This window comes from Carassius gibelio, chromosome B14, assembly GCF_023724105.1.
Source record: "Carassius gibelio isolate Cgi1373 ecotype wild population from Czech Republic chromosome B14, carGib1.2-hapl.c, whole genome shotgun sequence".
NCBI classification, from domain to species: Eukaryota; Metazoa; Chordata; class Actinopteri; order Cypriniformes; family Cyprinidae; genus Carassius; species Carassius gibelio.
Window position 1 is genome coordinate 18,605,455 of NC_068409.1, and position 20,670 is coordinate 18,626,124.

The following is a 20,670-nucleotide window of genomic DNA, read 5'->3' on the forward strand; positions in this document are numbered from 1 at the left end:
GCAATCTAACACAGAAATGTACGTAATACACCAGAGACAGTGCACCTTTAGTTATAGAGATCATATATAAGCAGTGCTAGTCCTGTGTAACACAAAATGAAACTGTATTGTATGGAGTGTTTCAGACGGGGGCATTGTGAACGTCTTCTCTCCACTGCATCTCATTAAGAGTGAGTCAGGTCGTCTATATCAAAGACTCATCGCCCCACTCATAGCAGCAGTTCACAGGTCGCTTCAATAGTAAAGTTCACAGCAGCGGGGTAATTTGCAGGTTGAGTTGCAGGGATAAAAGGCTGTGGCATATCTAAAATAGCATGTCTGAACATGTTCAAGCAGGGAAAGGAAAGAAGAGCATCCTCTTGTCTGAGTCCTTCATTCTCATTTAATTTACGCTTCCAGGCATCTCTTCCAATTTGGGCTGTGTGCTCTTTTAGAAACGTAACTTCTTCTAAAACACCTTTCACACTGCCAGGATGTTATTTGTCTATTAAAAAACAAGAGTGGACAATACCTGCATTGCATAATAATTCTGTAATTTTTCTGAGACACTGTTTTCTCCGCATATCAAATAGCATCCTGTGTGGAAATGATGTAAATGACAGTGATGAAAATGACATTTTAATAACTTCTGGAATGAAAAAAACTGACTCCTTTGTGTGGCTAAAAACTATTTAATTGCTTGCATTTAGCAGTAATAATAATACTAATTATTATTTAAAAAAAGGTCTGGGAGAAGGGTAAAAAAAGCAAAATAAATAGGTAGCAAGTAAATAAATAAATAAAGTTGTAAATACTGTAGATAATTAAACAAATAACTAACTAACTAAATAAATACATAAATAAAGAAATGTCATTGTAAGTAAACAAATAAAATATCATTGCAAATAAAATAAAATAAAATGTTTGTTTTAATAAAAATCAACCCCTGGGAAATAACAGTGCCTCAAAAATACATTAAACATCCATTGACATCGATTCAACTCCGTCTTCATGCAAACTGGGAGTTACCTTTCACGATGATGCAGACGACAGGCTCTAATGATAAAAGGATATTTAAATTTAATTCTGCGGTGGTACCATCATTATTTCTAAATTTATGCCTGCTCTGATTAAAGTTACCTCATGTTGATAGTCTCAAAACACAACATCAAAGAATTCCTCGTCTAAGCATGCCAAAGACCCAGAATAACCTCTGCTGTCTACTTTAGCATAAACTGCAGTCACTCCCAAGACACTCTGGAGAGATTCTTCAAGAGGAGTGCTGATCCAGAGACCCATACACAGTGACAGAGGGATAAGGAGTACGGCTTTCCCCAGAGAGAGGGACATTCTGCAGATAAGCTACTCAGAGGAGGAGGATACTGCCATGTGGTTTGTTGTGATATCGAGCACATGGTGATATCAGGGATGTTTGCTGGTATGAATAAAAAAGTTTGGAGAGACAATGCGTCCTCCACGATGAAGTGTTATGCTGTGTGTGCAGTGATGATCACACACTCATTCTGCGGTGTAGTGTTTCCACAACGGGGATTTGACAGCTTTGTCAGACATACTAGAACTCCAACTCACCGAGAGCTTGAGCTTGTCTTGCTTTACCTATACTTTCATTTGGTTCTTAAGGTTCCTGAATAAATATCCCTGTCTTTTTCTCACATTTCAAATTTTAGTAGTTGAATTTAAAACTACTTATGCCAGCCAAATATAAAATATTCAAATATAAAATTCACAGTTTAACAGCTGAGCCCAAGCCTCTGTTACTAATTCAAAAACTAGTAATGAAGGAACGTTGAGCTGCTTCATTGAAAGCTTATTGTATTACTGGATTAAAAGCTCACTATATTATGTAGAGTATAATAAGAGACATACATCTGATACAGCGTTCATTTTTCATCTTAATCTCATATTCACAATAAAACATTAGTTTGAATGTATGCCAAGGAAAAATATATCTTTGTCGTACTATCCTTTCATCTGTTAAGTGATTTGCTATCTGTGTCTTACAAGGTGTTGTTGAAAGTAAAAATTACCTCCTTGTTTACAACCCTCTTTCAGTCTCTTTCAAAATAAAAGTCTTTGCCAATGACTAATAAGGGCAGTCTCTTATCGCCATATAATGGCGGAACAATGCAATTAAACATGGACTGCTTCTCAATACCAAATACTATTATTAAATACTACAATTATTTGTATATTTAATAAATTTAATAAACACCAACAGCCATTTTAAAGTTTGCTAAGCAATTCAAAAGTAAATAGGCAGCTCTCTGATACAACACTGAATTTAGATAAAATATAAAGCTATGAGAATTTGTCCTCAGCCAAAACGATTTGCTCTGGAACAAATAATCGATTCATGATGAGACCAAAGATTAGATTTACCCAAAATTAATATAGTATTTTAACCACTATAGATACATTAAACCCAAATAGTTATCTGTATAAACAAACAGTATATGTGAAGTTTGAAAAACTACATTCTCACCTAAAACATCCAGTGACACAAAAACAGTAGTATTTATAAAATTATAGTGGGTTTGTTTGTCCGCTATGACAGTCACTGTGAGAAATGCTTCAAGCAGAGAGATACAAATGGTGAAACAAAATATTACACAGCTGAAAAGACCTCTCAGCTATCAGAACCAGAAGTAACTGTTTTGTATAAAATTCCTCTCAAATTCCTAAATGATCAGTTATTATAAAAACCATTATACCTTTACTCAGCATCCTTGAGTGTCAACATAAACATAACAGCACGGTAACACTTCACTGACAACAACATGAAGACCACTGGACACTGAGCGATGAGGAACACACACTCAGTGCTATTTATAAGCATCATTACTGTGTTGTTTAGTGCTGTGAGACTCCAGTGATGTTACAGGAGACTGAGGGTTTGTAAGCAGATACCGGTAGAGAGAAAACTGATGCCAACAGAGGAAAACCACATTTCCTCTGTCCTGCTGAGCAAACAGGCCCCAATCCTCTGGAGACTTTCAAGTCCCCTGATGCTGAAGTAGATTCCCCAGAAATCCCAGAGAGACTGCATTCCTGTCATTTCTGAAGCAACCAGTGCATTTATAGCAGTGACATTTCAAAAAAGGAGATCGCTGAGGTGAACATATGGTCGTATGTCAATGTTGCACCAAGCAAGTGAATTCATATAAAAGCCTCAGGCAGGGTTAAAACACTAGTTACTGATTTATGCATGAAGCATGACTATTTATAAACCATCCTGGGCCTCGAGGTTGGCTAAAACATGCTAAAGGAAAAGACAGGTGATGTTATTGGTGCTCTAACCTCTCATTGGTATCTACTTCTTCCATCTCAGGCATCTGGCCGGTGGAACTCAGATTCATGTACCCGTAGATGCGGAGCGGCCCTGCGAAACGAGGAGAAACAGAGGTTACAAACAGTGATGGAGCGGTCAGGACACAACATCTGTTTTAACTCATAAATTATCCGTTTATTTCACGCTGGCTGGTGTCATGATTTGCTGTTGTAGTTTTCTCTGTACAGATGACAAAAATAGCTGCTCAATGAAATTGGCTCAGCCTAAATTTAAAAGGAAAGAAAATACATTAGCGTATGATGTGTGTTATCTATTAACCCCGGGATCAATGTGAGAGACCGGCTGTAACATGGCAGGAACAAAATGTAAATGCCATTTGAATGTATTGTAGAGGAGGGTAAAAAGAGCTCGACAGCCTGTTTATGTGAAAACAAGGAACGTGCAAGAAAAGTAAGTCCTTTTCGGGGGCTTAAAAGAGTAGAAAATGAATGCATAGTTTCTGGACCTTCATTTAAATGCATTATTAATGAAATTTCTAGTTCTAGTACATAAGGATTTAAAAAATAACTTTACAAAGAATGCACTGAAAAAGAGCAAAAATAATGTATATTCACTATAGAAATCTCTATGGGCTTGGAAATTAAACATAAAGGTTTTGTTTTTGCATGGGAACCCTGCTGATAGACTCTCAGTTGTTATTGGTTTAACTGAGATGCTGAACAAACACTGCTGATTGCATGGGTGTGGAGAACTCAGAGTTAAGAGTTTCTTCATGTCTGTTATGAACTCAACCCCCCAGTCCCCCAAACGATAAGTTCAAGGCTTACATAAAAACCTTTATGGCCATATTTAAAACCAAGTTTTACTCTGCATGGTCAAGGTAAATTAGGTCGCTTACTCTATTGCATCATACTTTATGATGACATATAATCCCTTGAAAATGAATATAGACTTTTTCCATGATTGCAAAAGGTTGTAAATTGAATGTGTGCTGTTAAAAAAATGTTTTGCATTGATCTATGGAGCTTAGGAGTTTTATGGGAAAAGTTACAATTTTGAAATGGGTAGAATCCCGTTTACGGCCCTTCTTATTAATTACTAAGACATCCACAAACAGTGATTGACTGTCATATAACTCTGACAGAAATCCAGTAATATTAGATCCATAATGTGACTGGGTATCAAAGCATGTGTGATCAAAGTAACTGGAAGAGCTGTGAAGGTTAGTCATCTCCCTTTAATATTAGGAACATCTCTGTGTTTCACAGAAGAAAGACGTATAGGTTTGGAATGTCATAATAATAGAAACTTAGCTAGTTTTCCTTTTACCCAACTTGAAAATTTACGAGGTTAGAAATACCATTTGTGGATCATAACAAAATGAGCTCTTTAGACTTCCAAGGGCACTTACGAGAGGTTTGATTTATTCATCTGGAGAGAGCTGCATGTCAAATGAATCGTCTCCTGTTTTCTTTCACATCTGAAGCAAGGAGATTTGTAACTGCAATAAGTGTCTGGGTTCGGCGCATGCACAGACGTATAAATCCATGCTGGCACAATGACAGGAGCTCTGCAGTTGGGAAGCATGCCCACGTGAAACACACACACACACACACACACACACACAGACAGAGCGAGTGAGAGGGTCTGGTAAAGGTTTACAGCTAACGTGGCTGGACTGGTGGGATTCTCATCATCATCAGCTTTGCCTGAGAGGAGAATTCCAGCATAAGCCCACCAACATGGATATTACACCTCCAGACAGGACACAAGTCTCCCGGTTAGTGGCCAGTTAGTCTGTGTTTTACATTCTCCTGATGTACAAACAGGCACAAGAGGGGCTCCGCTGACTCATATACCCACTGACACCCAGAACACTGCAGTGTTTCCTTCCTGAACAAATCTGAACAAATCATTTGAATCAATGATTCGATGATCCATTCATTAAAACAGTCGCTTGCTTGCTAAATTAATACATACATAAAGATGATATGAGTTCTGACATAATCTAATAAACATATGGGAGTGAATAAAGGACTAAAGCTAACAGCACCTGATCCAGCTTGCCAAATGTCATTAGTTTTAGCACAACACATGTCAAACATACGCTAGAGCCATAAAACAGACATGGCTTCTTGTAACTCAGTCCCTTTCAATTTTTATTTGCTTGCCAGTGACTTCAAAAGCCATTTAAAATGGGAGTGAATTAAATAAACCGGATGCTTATGAAATCTGAAAGCTACAAAATGTGTTTGGCCCACAAGGGCTTTCTAATCTACTCTAGAATGGCACGTGAAAATGGAGAACACTCCAGAGTATACTCAAATCAGATCCTTTAGAAGCAAATCTTGACATAGTCGATTCAGAAAAGCAGGACATATCACACAGCACAGCTTTATTCAAATATTACATCTTTTAACCTTCAAGTAGAAGGGTGCAGAGGATGTTAAATGTGGAGGTGTCATTGCTGCTGTTAAGTGACACCGGACAAAGAATAATATTTCATTTTCTGCAGTGATCAATGTCTTATCTGTATAGATATGCAGGATCATTGTGGTGAAAGTTTTCTTCTGTATGTCTTTATCTGTCTCTGGTTACAGGGGAGGAAGTAGTGCCAGTTTCAGACGGCATGCAACAGACTCCGGCACATTTTGATATTGCAAGCTGGTGAAAAATGCAAGCTTTATTCTAAATGGCTGATCACATGTTGATTTATATTTTTTTAAAGCAACACTGACCCTGAACATGCTTACCCTGAAAATTTCAACTGATAGATTTGTGAGAGTAACAGACCAAAATTCAAGTTGTTGCTCAATGAAAATGGTCATTTTTGCAAACTTCAAATGAATCAAACATCATTGGTTCTTGTGTTGTATGCAGCTGGTTTGAATAAGTGCAAATGGCAATATTCTTTTGAGCACTATAAAGGTAAATGTATAAATGTATTTTATCCAAAGCGACTTACAGTGCATTCAGGCTAACATTTTTTACCTTACATAAAAAAAAAGGTTTGTAATGATACGAGGGAGAAAAATAATGACAAAATGTTAATTTCTTTGTACATCAAACAACGTGTCTAGCACCTGCATATTTAACAACTGTTGAATTTTTGATTTGTACTGAAATGAACAGTTAAGATGTCCCCTTCTGGTCTATTTTGGTGGTGCTTTGCCAGAATAAACTGCAGAATTCATATTTTAAAGTCAATATGAAACAGGACCTTTCACTCCTTTTTTCCCAAGAGAACCAGGATAGTCAACAAAGAAAAAAACAACTCAATTTTATCCATCAGAACTTGACAGGGTCGCGAAATGTAGGTGTTAGTAAGAGGGAAAAGCAAGAGGGTTTCACGACGTCAGTTTAAAAGGAATTATATTTTGGAGGCAGAGAAAAACATAACATTTTAATAAATTATGATTTTTCTATTTGGAACCGTGTGCACCAATGTTTATCTTTAAATGGACCTGAAGGTAGTATATACATGTATCAAAAATAAAAACCATATCATTTCCACAAAAATATTAAACCGCATTTCCACATAAATGTTTTCTATGAGCAGCAAATCAGCATATTAGAATGATTTCTGAAGGATAATGTAACACTGAAGATGATAAAAACAGGAATACATTTTATTTTAAAATATAACATTATTACAGTTTTTCCTATATTTCTGATCAAATAACTGCAGAAGATACTTTCAAAAACAGATCCCAAATTTGTATTATATTGTTTTTATATCAGCACCAATTTTTCAAAAAGTACAAGACACTAATCAGAGCAACATGCATTCTTTCACGTGGGTCACAGATACACGACTCCTCTCAGGTAAACTCAATCTCCTGGCTCAAAACTGAAGGATCTGTTGAAGGTATTTTCCGAGGCACCCACTGAAAACTGAGAGGGCCTTTCAAACTTTCCTCCATCTCAATCAACCAGGCCTCGCTGAGTCAGCCCTCTCCAGCGGGCAGCTTGAATTAACACTGGAGACCGTGTCCCAGATGTGAGGAGGGTCTCCAGCACCTGCGCTTCTCCCAGTACAGCGCTCCGTGAGTAATGGAGAGAGAAATGAGCGCAGAGAAACGCTCTCCTTTCCAAATGGGACTCATCATTATGCTCGAGGCTGTGTAACGCTCCGAGGAATTTCACATTTCATTTAAATGCAAATGTTGGGTTTAATGATGATCTGGGGCATCTACTCTTTTAAAGCCCTGCATCTGCCGATTCTCTGGCATGTATTTTTAGTGCCAGTCATTTGTCGTTGGTTTGCTCAGATTAAGGCGAGTTGTTCTATATTTTCATTTTTCACCTAAACCTTTGTTTTACTAATTTTTTACAGTTTAATGCCATTAATTGGACACTTATAGAAACATTTCCAAACGTTTCTCAGAAAAGTCGATTAAACGGCTTGCTTATTTTTTCTATCACTTGCTGAATAAGAATCAATGTTTTGTTAAAACACATAGACGTGTGTCTGCTCGGGAGCCGTTATGTAATATCTTTTCGAAGCCGGTCAATAGTGTTGAGTGCTGTAACGGGAAATAAATTATGGGAGATAAATTTCTCACAATGGCAGGTACAACTTAAACTGCACTCGAAAAACACTCTGAATGCTGTCGGCATTAAACGACTCCACGCAGCTATTACTGAGCAGTGACCACCAGTTCTTTGAATGGTAGGAAACATGAAAAATAAATCAGACATCAGACCACTTTAATATCTCAATTATGTCTTCTTGATGCTAGTGAGATCAAACTGAGAGCAAAAGCATCTTCTTAGTCATATTCAATATCTGCATTTACACTATACTTGGCGAAACAACCCAAGGCAGACGTACTAATCTGGGAAAACTTCCACCTGAGGGAATAAATCTGTGCACTTAGATGACAGACGCTAATGCATGTACAGTATCTGATTAATATCAGATTTATTTCCACATACAAATAAGGTCTGAAACCGATCGGAGAATGTTAAAATCCATGTTTTTCCTGCTTACATCTTTGCCACATGGGAGAAAATAAAAATCGGAATTGGGTCACTTGAACCATGTAATGTAAAAGCTGCCAATATGAAAACTCAAACACTTCACATCAAATACTTCCAAGACCATATTGCTAAATATGTAACCTTTAAACCTCTAAAACCCATATAGATAGTTTAAAATCCACATCTGATAGTATTTCTGGATTGCTGTAGAAGTATTGTTCCTTGTTAGAGTGTGTTAATTACAACATTCACTAACAGTTTTTTACATTTTAAAGTTACTTAATGAACTATGAACGGCGGCCGTGCTTTTCCTTGTTTCATCCAAACATTGCCATCATCTTGTGCTTCAGTAAAATGTCAAATTCACTGTCTGTCTTGGTGCTAGAAATTGTTTTTTACACTGTAATGTATGTAAGATAAAGAGGTACATTTTTAAATGCTTTCTTTAAAACGCTGTCCTCTTTTTTTGTTTATGCAGTGAAAAGCTATTATTCGTGCGATAAAAACCATCTGGATGTACATTATCCCTTACATTGTATATGATTATACATAAAAGCGCAATAAATATTCTGTGAGGACTTCCATTAGCTATGACTGGAAGTAGATGACTCATCCCCAGAAAATCTGACCTAGATGAATTGGATTTTAGAAATGTATGTAAATAACTGCAAGTGTGTTAAATCCTCTACATTTCTGGGTCAAAGATGTAAGTAACTGAGAGCCATTCAAGTTGATGGGAAATAAAAAAGCTTTTTTTTTAAGTTTAAACACAACTTTGAAATATTAAGCATTAATATATGACAATAGATTATGATAATCCAATAGAATAAGATTGATTATAAATAGAATAAAAGATTTGAAACATCCTCTGACAGCATATGCTAAAACAAGGACATTATGTTTATGGGAAATAAATACAGTGCAGTGCTACTTGCCAACTATATATTAGATATAAAAATGAACTGTCAAGAGCAAACAGTAGCACAGCTAGGTTTTCCAGTCTGAGATTAAATACAACTTTAATTTATCTTCAAAGTAATGTCCAGATAGGGCACGCATCTCTGCCTTAAAAGATTTTTATAAGACTTTCAAAATTAAATTAGCCAGTAACACTCGAGTGATTTCACAGATCCTGCTTCTTTTTTAGAAAGGCTTGTAAATAGCCCTGCCTTGCACCAAAATCAAGTCATTTCTCTAAGAACTATATCGTCACTGTCTCTAATTCAATAGCGGATGTCATGGTTTTACAATCTTAACACCCCCTGGTATTTTATGACCAATTACCAGCCGTCCGGGTTCCTTGATGTGTCAGAGGATGAGAGCAGAGTCCAAGGACTCCCATATAGTGTAGCGTTTCCACACACTCTAGTGTAGGCCACGAGATTATCAGAAACACAACCTCTGTCTGTGTTTCAAAACACTAGCTACCTAGAGACATTCGAGGGCATTAAAGATATCATTGAATTGTTCTGACAGCACTTTCGAAGCAAGCAGGGCGCAATCGTAGAATCCGGTCATAAAAGTATAATTCATTGTAGTTTATAATGTAAATTAGCACAGAATTTGGCAAATTTTGGATGAATAAATCAAATTTAGGACTGTGCATTGAATCTAATTGTGATTTCGGATTAGTATCTGTGGAATAATACAACAACACAAACGCTACTGAAATATGAAGTCTGCATATTGTGTGTCTGTGTGAATGAATGCCGCAGTTTTGTCTTCTTCACACACTCAGTCATGTGTGACACTTGTGATGTTTTCAGCATGTGCCGTCTCACCATATACTGTATTAAGACAGTCCATAAACTTCATATCTAGAGCTGATCTGAGTCACTTCATTGGTATTTCATCATTTAATTTGAGAATAAATATCGTCATTTTAAATACTGCTCACAGAAACCTGTCAAAATAAATGTAACATTTTAACAGAAATACATTGCTATTGTACAGTAGTATGTACTTCTCAAAATAATAATAATTATTATTATTAAAACTCTGTTTTTAAGAAATAATCAGTTTTACCATTTTAATTTTAACTGTAAACCTGTAAAGTTTTGTTGTGCAAAACTTTGTCTGCAAAAGATTATCATTTGTTTCCATTTTAAAAGATGTACTTATTAAAAAAATATCTATATTTAGTTTTTTTGCCTTCATTTGACCTCCATTTCTATAATAAATTTGTTTTGAATTATAAATTCTGATCAATAAAAAAAAAAATAATAATAAAAAAAAACATTTCAGAGGGCCCTATTATTATAAAAATTATTATATATTGTTTTTCAGATTCAATTTCAGTTAATTAGACTTGATTCACTTTATTCAACTGATTATGAAAATGTAATTAAAATCCAGAAAAACTAAAAAATAATCTAATTAGTTTTATAGGACCCTAAATAGTTTTGTTTAACCTTTAATATGTTGTTGCTAATATATATATATATATATATATACACATTTAATGATTTTAATGTATTAGGCATGTTTTTTTTTAATACTACGAGTCTAGAAAAATGTAAATGGAAAAAACATTATTTGACAAAAAAATATATATATATATATATATTATGGAAAAATTATTAATTTTAAAGTACCCTATTCAAGCCTAGTGGGCTACCTAAGTAGACATAATTTTTTGGGCATCATAGCTCAGCCGCTTCCGTCACTGACCAAGTCTGAAACAGAATTTTTGGAGGATAAATAGAATGTTATGCTGTTTAGCTGGAAGCTGAATGAGCTCTGAAACAGCCACTGACTGCAGGGACTCTGAACTGTATGAACATGACAAGATCCAGAGCAAAGAAAACTCCACGTGAGACTCTAGGTGACGAATTATTCATCAGAGCGGTCAGTCAAGCATGTCTTCTCAGTGGGTTTTAACTCAAGATGGACTGTCATACTGTCCTCAAAAGCCCAGTGAAAGGCACGTTGCATAGAAACACGTTACTTTGCATCTTGCAGTCGTTTTATGGTTCATCTGGTCAACACAAGGGAGTCCTTGCTGTGATAAATTCACTTTCTTGTGCATGAACTCAAGGCTCAAAGCTGTTTATTTTGATCTGCACCCACTTACATATACGCTGAACTGAAGTAAATGCTTTCACAGATTATATTCCTCAAACAGATCCAAAAGTAAAAGCCTTAATAATAAAATAAAATTATAAGCACAGACAAATGGGATTGTTCCAATGCCGCAATTACTGCCTCGGGCAGGCAGAGAAAATAAAATGCTGATTTGAAATGAGCATGCTGATTGTCTTGCATCCTAAATGGATAAAATGAATAAGGTGTATCAAAAAAGTAATGCGCTCTCAATGTCCTCTGGCCAGATTATAACCTTGCAAAGTATGAGAATGAATTTATGTAGTCAACAAATTTCCTCTGAGAACACACTCATTTTACTATTCTGTTAATCAACCGAGACTGTTCATGAGGGAGCTCATCTGTTATTTGATCCACTTATTATTTGCAGTAAAGTGTGAAACCAAGATTGAAGTAATGTAATTTATTGAATTTGTTGAAATTAATTTCAGAATGTTTGCAGTCATCATTTGCACACAAAGCTCTGTCTAGGGTTGGCAACTTTTTACAACCAAAAATGGGCCAGGAAATGGAAAACTGTCGGTATGGATATGTGGTTAGGTTGAAATGTGCTGTATGGAATGTCTTTACTACTAAATCACAAAAATATCTAAATATGTTTGCAGAGCATAGTTATTCTACTTTGAAATGTGTGTTCCATGTCAGAATGTCTGTTTTTGTTTTGTCCTGTGTGATTCCGCCCACTACTACTTTAACCAATAGTATTTCAACACCCTGGGTTGCCAGTTGTTGGAAAATACAGCATACTAAAGCCATGAAAGTCAAATGAGTGAGTGATTTCAGATTATACCCGACCAAAAAGGCCCCGGCATCCATCTAAAAAGCTGTGTGACCAGAAGAATATTAAAACCTTGATAAATCAACTCATCAATTTACAGATTAAGGCTCATCATCAACCTGGCAACCCATGTGAACATCGAGTCTGAGGAGAAGGAGTGGGAGAAACAGCGCTCTTTAATATTTTTAATTTGGACTGCAGAACCTATTTCAACCTCTAGATAGTAGATGTCAATATTACATTCTGCATCTTTACATGTGGTGGAGATGGTGAAATTAGGCGAAACGTGCTGAAAATTGTAAAAAATTTATTGCTGAGATAAAATTCACAGGTAGCATTACAGCTTGATTGGGAAGAACACACAAACAATTACATTTGTCTTCACCAATTCCTAAAATCACAATTTCTGAAGCAAAATTGTAGTTTGTGGATCAGATGATCAGTTGTAATTTGAATAAAAACAGATATGTTCATATGAAATCTTAAAAAATAAAAAATATTTCACTATAACTTTTTATTTAAATACATATTTAAAGGGGATAAGCTAAAAAATTAATATCTGTTTTAGTAAAAATTCAATGAGACACAAGTGCCCACAGATGAAAAAGACACAAAGCCATGTCCTGCCTAACACAGGACAATTTGCAAAATTAGCCAAATTAGGCTTGTCTTTTTTCACACCGATCCTACAAATTAGCACAGATTTGAGAAATGACTATTTATGTGTCCCTATAAAAAGTTTAAGCAATCCTTTATTCTTCTTCACCAATAACTGCAATTATTGTGAATGACTTTTGTAATTTTCTGTCTTATCATTTCAATCCATGGAGGGTTTAAAAATAGCAACCATGTTCCTCAGCTCTCCTATCTACTGAGCTGAGATCTCAATTTGCAGGCATTGAAGGTGAGCTCCTGCCAGTTTCATACATCAGTGAACGAGAAGAACCACTGACGCCAGGACAGATATTGCTCTAGCTAACCTGCATGCACTGAAACAGCAGACTGAAACCAGAGTGATATTCTGGGATATATTTGAAAATCAATCCTGCTGAAATTTTACTCGGTAGCTTTACTGCAGATATTTAGCTTGTGTAGTGGAGCTCAGAGGCTACATGGATATATATATATATGCTTCTAAACCCATAATCCTCAACTGAGCGTGACCAAAGAACTCGCTGTTACCATGATGCACTGCAGATGACGTCGTTCTCCTGACTTCTTTTCACGACTTTCTTCAAAACAAAGTTAGATATGTTGTGATTCATCTCAGAGCTGGTTGGTTTGGTTCATGGCTTGTAACGCTTTACTGAAGAACTTACTGAAATGGAGAAAATGAATGAGAAAAATACTTCCAGAACAAAGAGAGCTGGAAAAGTGGGCGATACTGTAGGCGCTCTATTGTCTGCTCGAGTCTACCTGCAAACCTGAAGACTTTTTGACTGAGAATTGGTATCTTTAAAAGTACATTCTGGAAATGATTCCTCGCAGCAATCAGTGATTGTGTTGTGGCCCTTTACTTACGTAAATGTGCTAAGTGGCTGAACATGAGGATCTGTTTGACAAAATGCATGAATGTAAGCAGGAAAGAGTTATCAGTGCAGATGATTCTTTTCTTCTTTGTTTTGTTCAGAAACAGTTGGTACTGATGTAGCTAAGTCATTATTGTGGCAGTCATAATCATAGTCTTAGTTATACATGTTTCTTCTCAATGAAGAAGGGTACAGCAATTAAAGAAGCACTGCAGATCTATTTTAATACTTTAGTATTTAAACGTGTTAGAACAGAAATGTTACAAATCACAGAAAACTCTTTTGTTACCTTTCCTCTAGACTAACCAAAAGGAAACCCCAAAATAATTTCTATGCATTATTTTTTTCTATTTAAATTGGATCAAATCTAAAAAGCATAAAGTGAAATGATGCAGTATATATATAATAGCATAAATATAATCCAAGAAGATGCAAAGTAATGTACAAAACTGTACTGTACTGGAACATATGGAAACCAGTTTCCTTTTTATCGCACAATTCTTAAATAGAACTGTGATACATTAACTCTAAATTCTAAGATAAAAGTCAGAATTCAGAGACAAAAAGTGGCAATTACTTTTTTTATGTTTTTATTTGTTTTTTATTCTGTGATGGAAGCAAACAAACTCGGAATTCTAAGAAAAAAAAACCTGAGATTCTGCGAGAGCACATATCTTGCAATTCTGCCTTTTTCTCTCTTGATTTTTTATTCTGTGGTCAAAATAGCCTTCCATATAGTAATGCTTTGAAATTTGAAATTTATAGAGAAAGATTTCAATATATTTTTAAGAATCTCAATGATTTAGTAGGGATGTGTGGAAAAGCAAAAGCATCCTTTGGGCCACTTTGAGTATTTTATTCCATCTTCATTGTAAAACAAATCATCCTCACATTAAACATTTCAGTAGGATCCATTCATTAAATCAGGGTTGTTTAAAAGAATTTGCACAAAGCGAAAAGCCTTACAAAATAGGCCAGTCTGCAAACCCTATTTGTGCTGCACATCCAAATGGATTTAATGGAGAAGCCCAGAGGGGGGAAACAGCTCAGGGGAATCCATTTTCACGTCGTAAAGTGGGCTGTAGCTCTAAGTGTTTATTTTCTGGAGTCAGCGGGTGCGGAGGACGTGGTGGCATCTCTTATAGGGGTTATAAAGCTGGCGCACTTCTGCCAGGGTAAACTACGATGATTTTTCTCTTGCCTTTCTTCAGAGGTAAATACTTCACAGTTTGCTGTCTGGGTTTCATGCACTCCTAGTCTAAGTGTCAGATGTGGAGCTTTTGGATTGCTGCAGACCTGGAATTCAGACTCTGTGCAAACTCGTGTGAAGAGCAGACACGGCAAGAGGACTTGGATGGATTGTGAAGCACTGTTTTTGTTAGGGTTAAAGCCAGGCTGCTTCATCTGATCCAAGAGTGGATGCAGACGCAAAGCGATGTGCAACAGAACTGCACGGCACTGTAAAACAACACACAGGGATCAGGTACAAGCAGTTGGATTACTCTAACTACAACAGCCCGTGGCATGGATTTACATATCACCCTGAAATAATGACTTTTCTTGGAATCAGTTGAGATCATTTCGGCGCATTGCTCTGCATTAATTAAAATGCAGATGCACAATGCAAGAAAAATAAATCACCTTCAAGAAGAGGTCACCTTCAAGAAAGAGCAATCGATTATGTAGCGCACAAATGGCAAGAGAAATCAGCTTTATGGAGCCCTGGCCACAGTAAAAGTACTTGCAATAAAAACAAAAAGTGTAATTATTAAGTCCTACTGGTATTGTGCAGAACAAATATTATCCGTACTATGTCAATACCCCACTCATGTCAAACACTTATTGACTGCTGCCCCCATAAGTCATCTCGCATATTTCTGTCGCCTAACCATGCAAATTAAAATAAGATTTACATTTGCATTGGTTAAGATCTAAAGCATACGGAACGTTTTAACATTCCTGAACACACTTATAAACTGTAGATTTCTTCAGCTGAGTCCAGAGACGACTGACAGAGATAAATCAGCGTCAGGGTCGGCCACATTTACGCAAGCCAGGAGAGCATGCGGAAGGGTAAGTGCTTCGTTCCTGGGTTTGTTTTCTGTCCACCGGCAGGCGAGAGCTGACAGCAGCAAGCTTGTGTTTTTCCAAGTCTCCTAAGTAGTGTTGGTGCAAGGCAGAACAGCAAGCACGGATCGAGTGAGACTTTACTTAAAACTTATTTTTTGATAAACAGTTTAAAAATCATTTTGCAACTCCTAGAGTGTTTTACAAACAAACCCTTCCTGAACTACTATGCTCACTGGAAATCAATGTCAAATACTTAATTGTCTAGTTTTGCATCTCTCTTACTATTGATTTCCATTAAGCACATGTACAAAACAAACTCAAGGCTTTATCTTGGAAAATGGCCCAGATGCTACAAAATATGTCCCGTCGTTTCAGTTCACAGAGGGATCTAAGTGGATGTTTTTGAGCCAAAATCCAAAACATATGACGACTAACTACACGCAGAACAAGAACTATTTGAAATTGTTAAAGCAGTGGCATAATTGTGTCCATAAAACAACTCTGCTTCGTTCGTACTACTCCAGTGCTGATGTCTCTGAGCCACTGTAAAAATGTACTTTCTCAGAAATAACTAACTAGATCCTTTTAGACCCCCTCCTAATAACGGTGCTTTTGTGGCTCCGGCGCTGCTGGAGAGGGTCTGCTGTGATCTTCTCTAATATGCACTGTAATGCTGCTGGACATCATAAGGCTAATGAAGAGAACTCAAGGTGTTTCTGTGGGTTCATCCCTCTCTAATACTGTGGCCATCAGTCCTCTGAGATCTCACACTAGGTGCCAGAGCCCATGGATTTTCTCAAAGCTGCACTACTGTAAGTGAATGTGAAACTGTAATAGGAATTCTTGTTCAGGAACACCGATAACCCAAAGGACAAACAGGCTGTTAAGCTGAAGGAAAATCAACATTACATGAACATTTACATGTTTGAATATATGTATTTTAAAAGTGAAAGATGTAAATAGAACAAACTAGTAATAATTTTTCGTTTCCTCATAATTTTGCACCATGAAATGACACATACATGTAATGCTGTTATTAGAAACTTAATTTTTATGATTTTTTCTGTGAAATCAAGAACAATAGGCTGCTAAATTTATTACTACATTTTAAAACATTATTTTACTGTTTTTCTGGGTGTCCTAATAAAAGCACTGAGAAGTCCAAGACCTTGCATGATTTATTGTAACATAAACATCAATTATTACTCTAATTTAATAATTAAAAAATTATAAATTGGAATAATTAGTAATAAAGTAATACATCATTTTATTTCTATCTAAATTCTGAAAAAAAAAATATTATTATTAATAATTATAAGTTTTACTCAAATAAAAGTCAACAGAAATATATTAATTTATACCAACAACAAAACTATTTTTTATGGGTTAAAGAGGTGGTTTCCCTAAAAGATGAGATCATTTACTCCAAACCTGTATAATTTTCTCTCTCGATGAACGCAAAAGAAGATATTTTGATGCATGGTAGCCATTGACTTTCATTATATTTTATCAAAAAATATCTTCTTTTGTGATCAGCAGGGGACAAAACATTTTTTGGGTGAACTATCCAATTAAATAAAGCAAAAAAAAAAATGTTTAACATGGCTCCCATTAAAAATAGACAACTTTTTTAATGGATTTACACCTTGTTCCCAGAAAGAGATCAAACAAAAGAGAAAATTGATTCGGAAGCTTTGGGAAATGTAAAGCGAGCCATGTTCACATAAGCTGAGCTTCACCTTTGTTTTAATGCTCTACTTCGGGCTAAAAAGAGCGTATCGATCTTCTGGCCAGAGCCCCCTTCTAAGCCATCTATCAAAACACATCCATTCCATGCTTTGGACGCCAATATTGACTGCTGCACTCACTATTGCATGAAAGCGAATTAACCTATGAGCTCTCTGGATAAGTGATGAACTCCTCCCACTGCTAGTGCTAACGGTCTGAATATCAGCACAGACGACACACTACCCGCAGCATCCCACAAGATGATAACTGAACATAAAATGAGAGTTTTAACTGAACATATGACACAGACAAGCTGCTTGTATCCTTCCAGGTGCTGTTCACATTATTGATGCTTTTTTTAATAGGCTAATCTTTTTTTTACCTGCAGCACGGAGATGCAATAAAAAGTGCTGCTTCGTCATTGACAAACGCGACATTTGCAAGTTTTGTTTCCTGTTGGACTGTAGGGAAACCATCCACTTCATCCATGCTCTTTTTGTTTTAAGTCGTATGAAATACCGTGTACAAATGAGTCAACTGTCCAAATGACTGAAAATAAATCACAAACAATTTCAGACTTTTTTGCAAATCCATTTGACCAACTGCATCAAAAGTGCAATTATTTTTTCAATCGTTATGCATTTCAGGACTGCTTATCTATGAAAGCCCATTTCCACCACTGAATGGAAGATAATTGCGAGTTTACATTTTCTTTTCCAAATATCAAAGTTTATATCTTGTAATTCTGACATCATAACATGCAACAGCAATTTTATAACTCAGAATTAATAAATATATTATTATTATTAATAGCGAGAAAAAAGATAAAAAGTCGCAGCTACCTTTTTTACTTTCATACTTAGCAATTGCAAGAAATAAGACAAAAAATTCAAAATAAATAAATAAAATAGCAAACAACTTCTAAGAAACCCTCAGTTCTTTGAGAGCTCCTGAAGCCCTGTGCATTTAGTATTGCATGTTTGCTGAACACTAATAGGAAGTGAAACAATGCTGTTGGATTTCCTCATTTGAATGCTATCTGGATGACCATGAGTTTATGGAGGTCAGAGTCTTTATTCTTAAGAATGGACTTGTAAGTCATCCGAGTCTTATTAATATCGACAAATCGTTTTTCTGGAAGTCTCATTTAATCATGGCATGACCGACTTTGTAAACAAGTAGTTTGGAGCATATTCTCAGGTAGCAACAGCCAAAGTCTGTGTTTGTTTTATAGGGAACGGCACTGAAACTTGCACCTGATAGTCATCTCATTGATTGGAACATCTGACAGAAATTACCTTATTTACAGAGCTGATTATTCTACAGGTTGTTAAGTTCAATTCATAACAGATTAGAGTTCATTCAGAAGGACTCGAACCCTTCTACAGTACCACCACTCTGTGAGGTTTACAATCATTCCTTTATCAAAAACACAAGAGGAAAAACTCTAAAGTGTTCACTACTTTCTTCTCTCTCTTTCTGCGTCACTGGAGAACTTCATAATTACAGATCATGGAGAAGGATTACCGCCTAGTGATGGTGAAAGAGCGTTTTCCAAATGTGACAATCATGAAATTACCTTGCCATTAAATTTACCGAACCCAGTCAGCATCCAGTCAGCACAGCTGATTATTTAAATGTTGATTGCAAGCCACTAAATCCACATTAAAATGCTGAACAGAGAAGTGAAAATTAAGACATGTTTGAAAAAAATAAAACCGATATTGCTATGCAACCTCAACTAAAAACAATAATAACAGAATGACACTATGAGACTCTGTTCAAGTGCCTGATGTATCATTACAGACTCTTAATGTTTAAATATCATAAAGAATCAATATTTAATGGAAGCTGTAATTAATCCACATTCTATGCACTTGAGAATCACACTTGGGCAAGGTACACACGTCCACTCTGTCAGTCAATGTAGAACACATAACGTTATGCCAAATATGAAGCTATGTGTGTTACATGACATTTGCATTAATGAATAATTAATGATCTGGAAAGCACTAACAAAGACCGTGTTATTTCCAAGACACTTGCTGAAAAACGATTTCTGGTTAAAAATGAACATAAATATGCGTATTGTGTGTGTGTGTTGATTAATAACTGTGACAGTTGTTTCTTTTTAGAATATTAATAAAGTAGTTCGGATGCTTCTTCATATCATAAGTACCGAAACTGTCAAATTTAAGAAAGTAACGTTTCCTAGCGTGGTATGATTCCTTGACACTTATTATGCATATTTATTATACACCCAATCCTTTTTTTTCATAATGCATAAATAAGCGCATAATTTAATATTTAACTCCCATATAAGGACACTTCTCGCTTTTGAGCACTGTGTGATTCATAGCAGTTCAAACATTTCGGTGTATTCATCTCTAGCACAGAAAGCTCACAGATGCATTAATAGTTTTCAGCATTTTGGGGAAATTATAAAGCGCGTTAAAGATGAATGAATCACTCACCATGTCTGTGAGGAGCGCGCGGGTCAACACCATGGCACGACTCTGGATCCTCCCGTGGAAATTCACATCCTCGCATGGAAGAGTGGCGCTTTAGGAAGAAACGGACAACTTCTAGGCTTCACAGGGTTTACCGAACGTCCGCTGTCGGCGGTGGGCACAGTTGCGGGAGTTTAACGTGTGAAGGCGATGTCAGCGCAAACTAGTTCCGTGGCTCAGCGGTCAGTCCAGGAGAGCCGAGCGTGAGCGCCCTTCAGTTCGCACAGTGAAACGCAAACTGAAGTCTCAGGTCCCTCCTCTTTCACACCACTTCCACCTCCAACTCCAAAGTGTCCCCTTTTCAAGAAACGCGTGTCCGGTGTCGTTGTCGTGCAAGGCAAGAAGCACGCGCGTTTGCGTTACAACTAGCGTGTAGTGTGTGCACCAATAGCCTACAACACATGATCAGGATAGTATTTTAACAATCACAGTGCATTACAAACTTTTACCCCGTATGCATATGATACATATAGCCTTGTCAATAAAAAATAAATAATTATGAATTATCATTTAGACGTTTGTTTGAAACTAACCTCAAGCTTCTCCAGAGGATCTGCGACTATAATACATAATTCTTTAAAGATAAAAACATCTGCTATACGACAGCTTGCTTATCTACTAATTTAAATAGCAAGCTGCAATAAATAGAAGTATTAAAGTAAATATATTTAGATAACAAAT

The 20,670-nt window shown here is 36.3% G+C and overlaps 1 protein-coding gene across 3 annotated transcripts in view; it reads right to left on the reverse strand.

The window, feature by feature from the left end:
* LOC127971745 (5-hydroxytryptamine receptor 4) overlaps positions 1 to 20,263 on the reverse strand; it is a 104,195-nt gene extending 83,932 nt beyond the window's left edge. For 2 of the 3 annotated variants that reach the window (XM_052574969.1, XM_052574970.1), the window contains exons 1-2: positions 19,954 to 20,261; positions 3,298 to 3,379 (exon numbers count right to left, since the gene is read on the reverse strand). In XM_052574969.1, the coding sequence (XP_052430929.1) occupies positions 3,298 to 3,379; positions 19,954 to 20,029 (158 nt within the window). In that variant the 5' untranslated portion in view covers positions 20,030 to 20,261. Of the gene's footprint in view, positions 1 to 3,297; positions 3,380 to 19,953 lie in introns of all 3 variants that reach the window. The other variant, XM_052574971.1, reaches the window with a different exon arrangement.
* Positions 20,264 to 20,670: the final 407 nt, after the last annotated feature.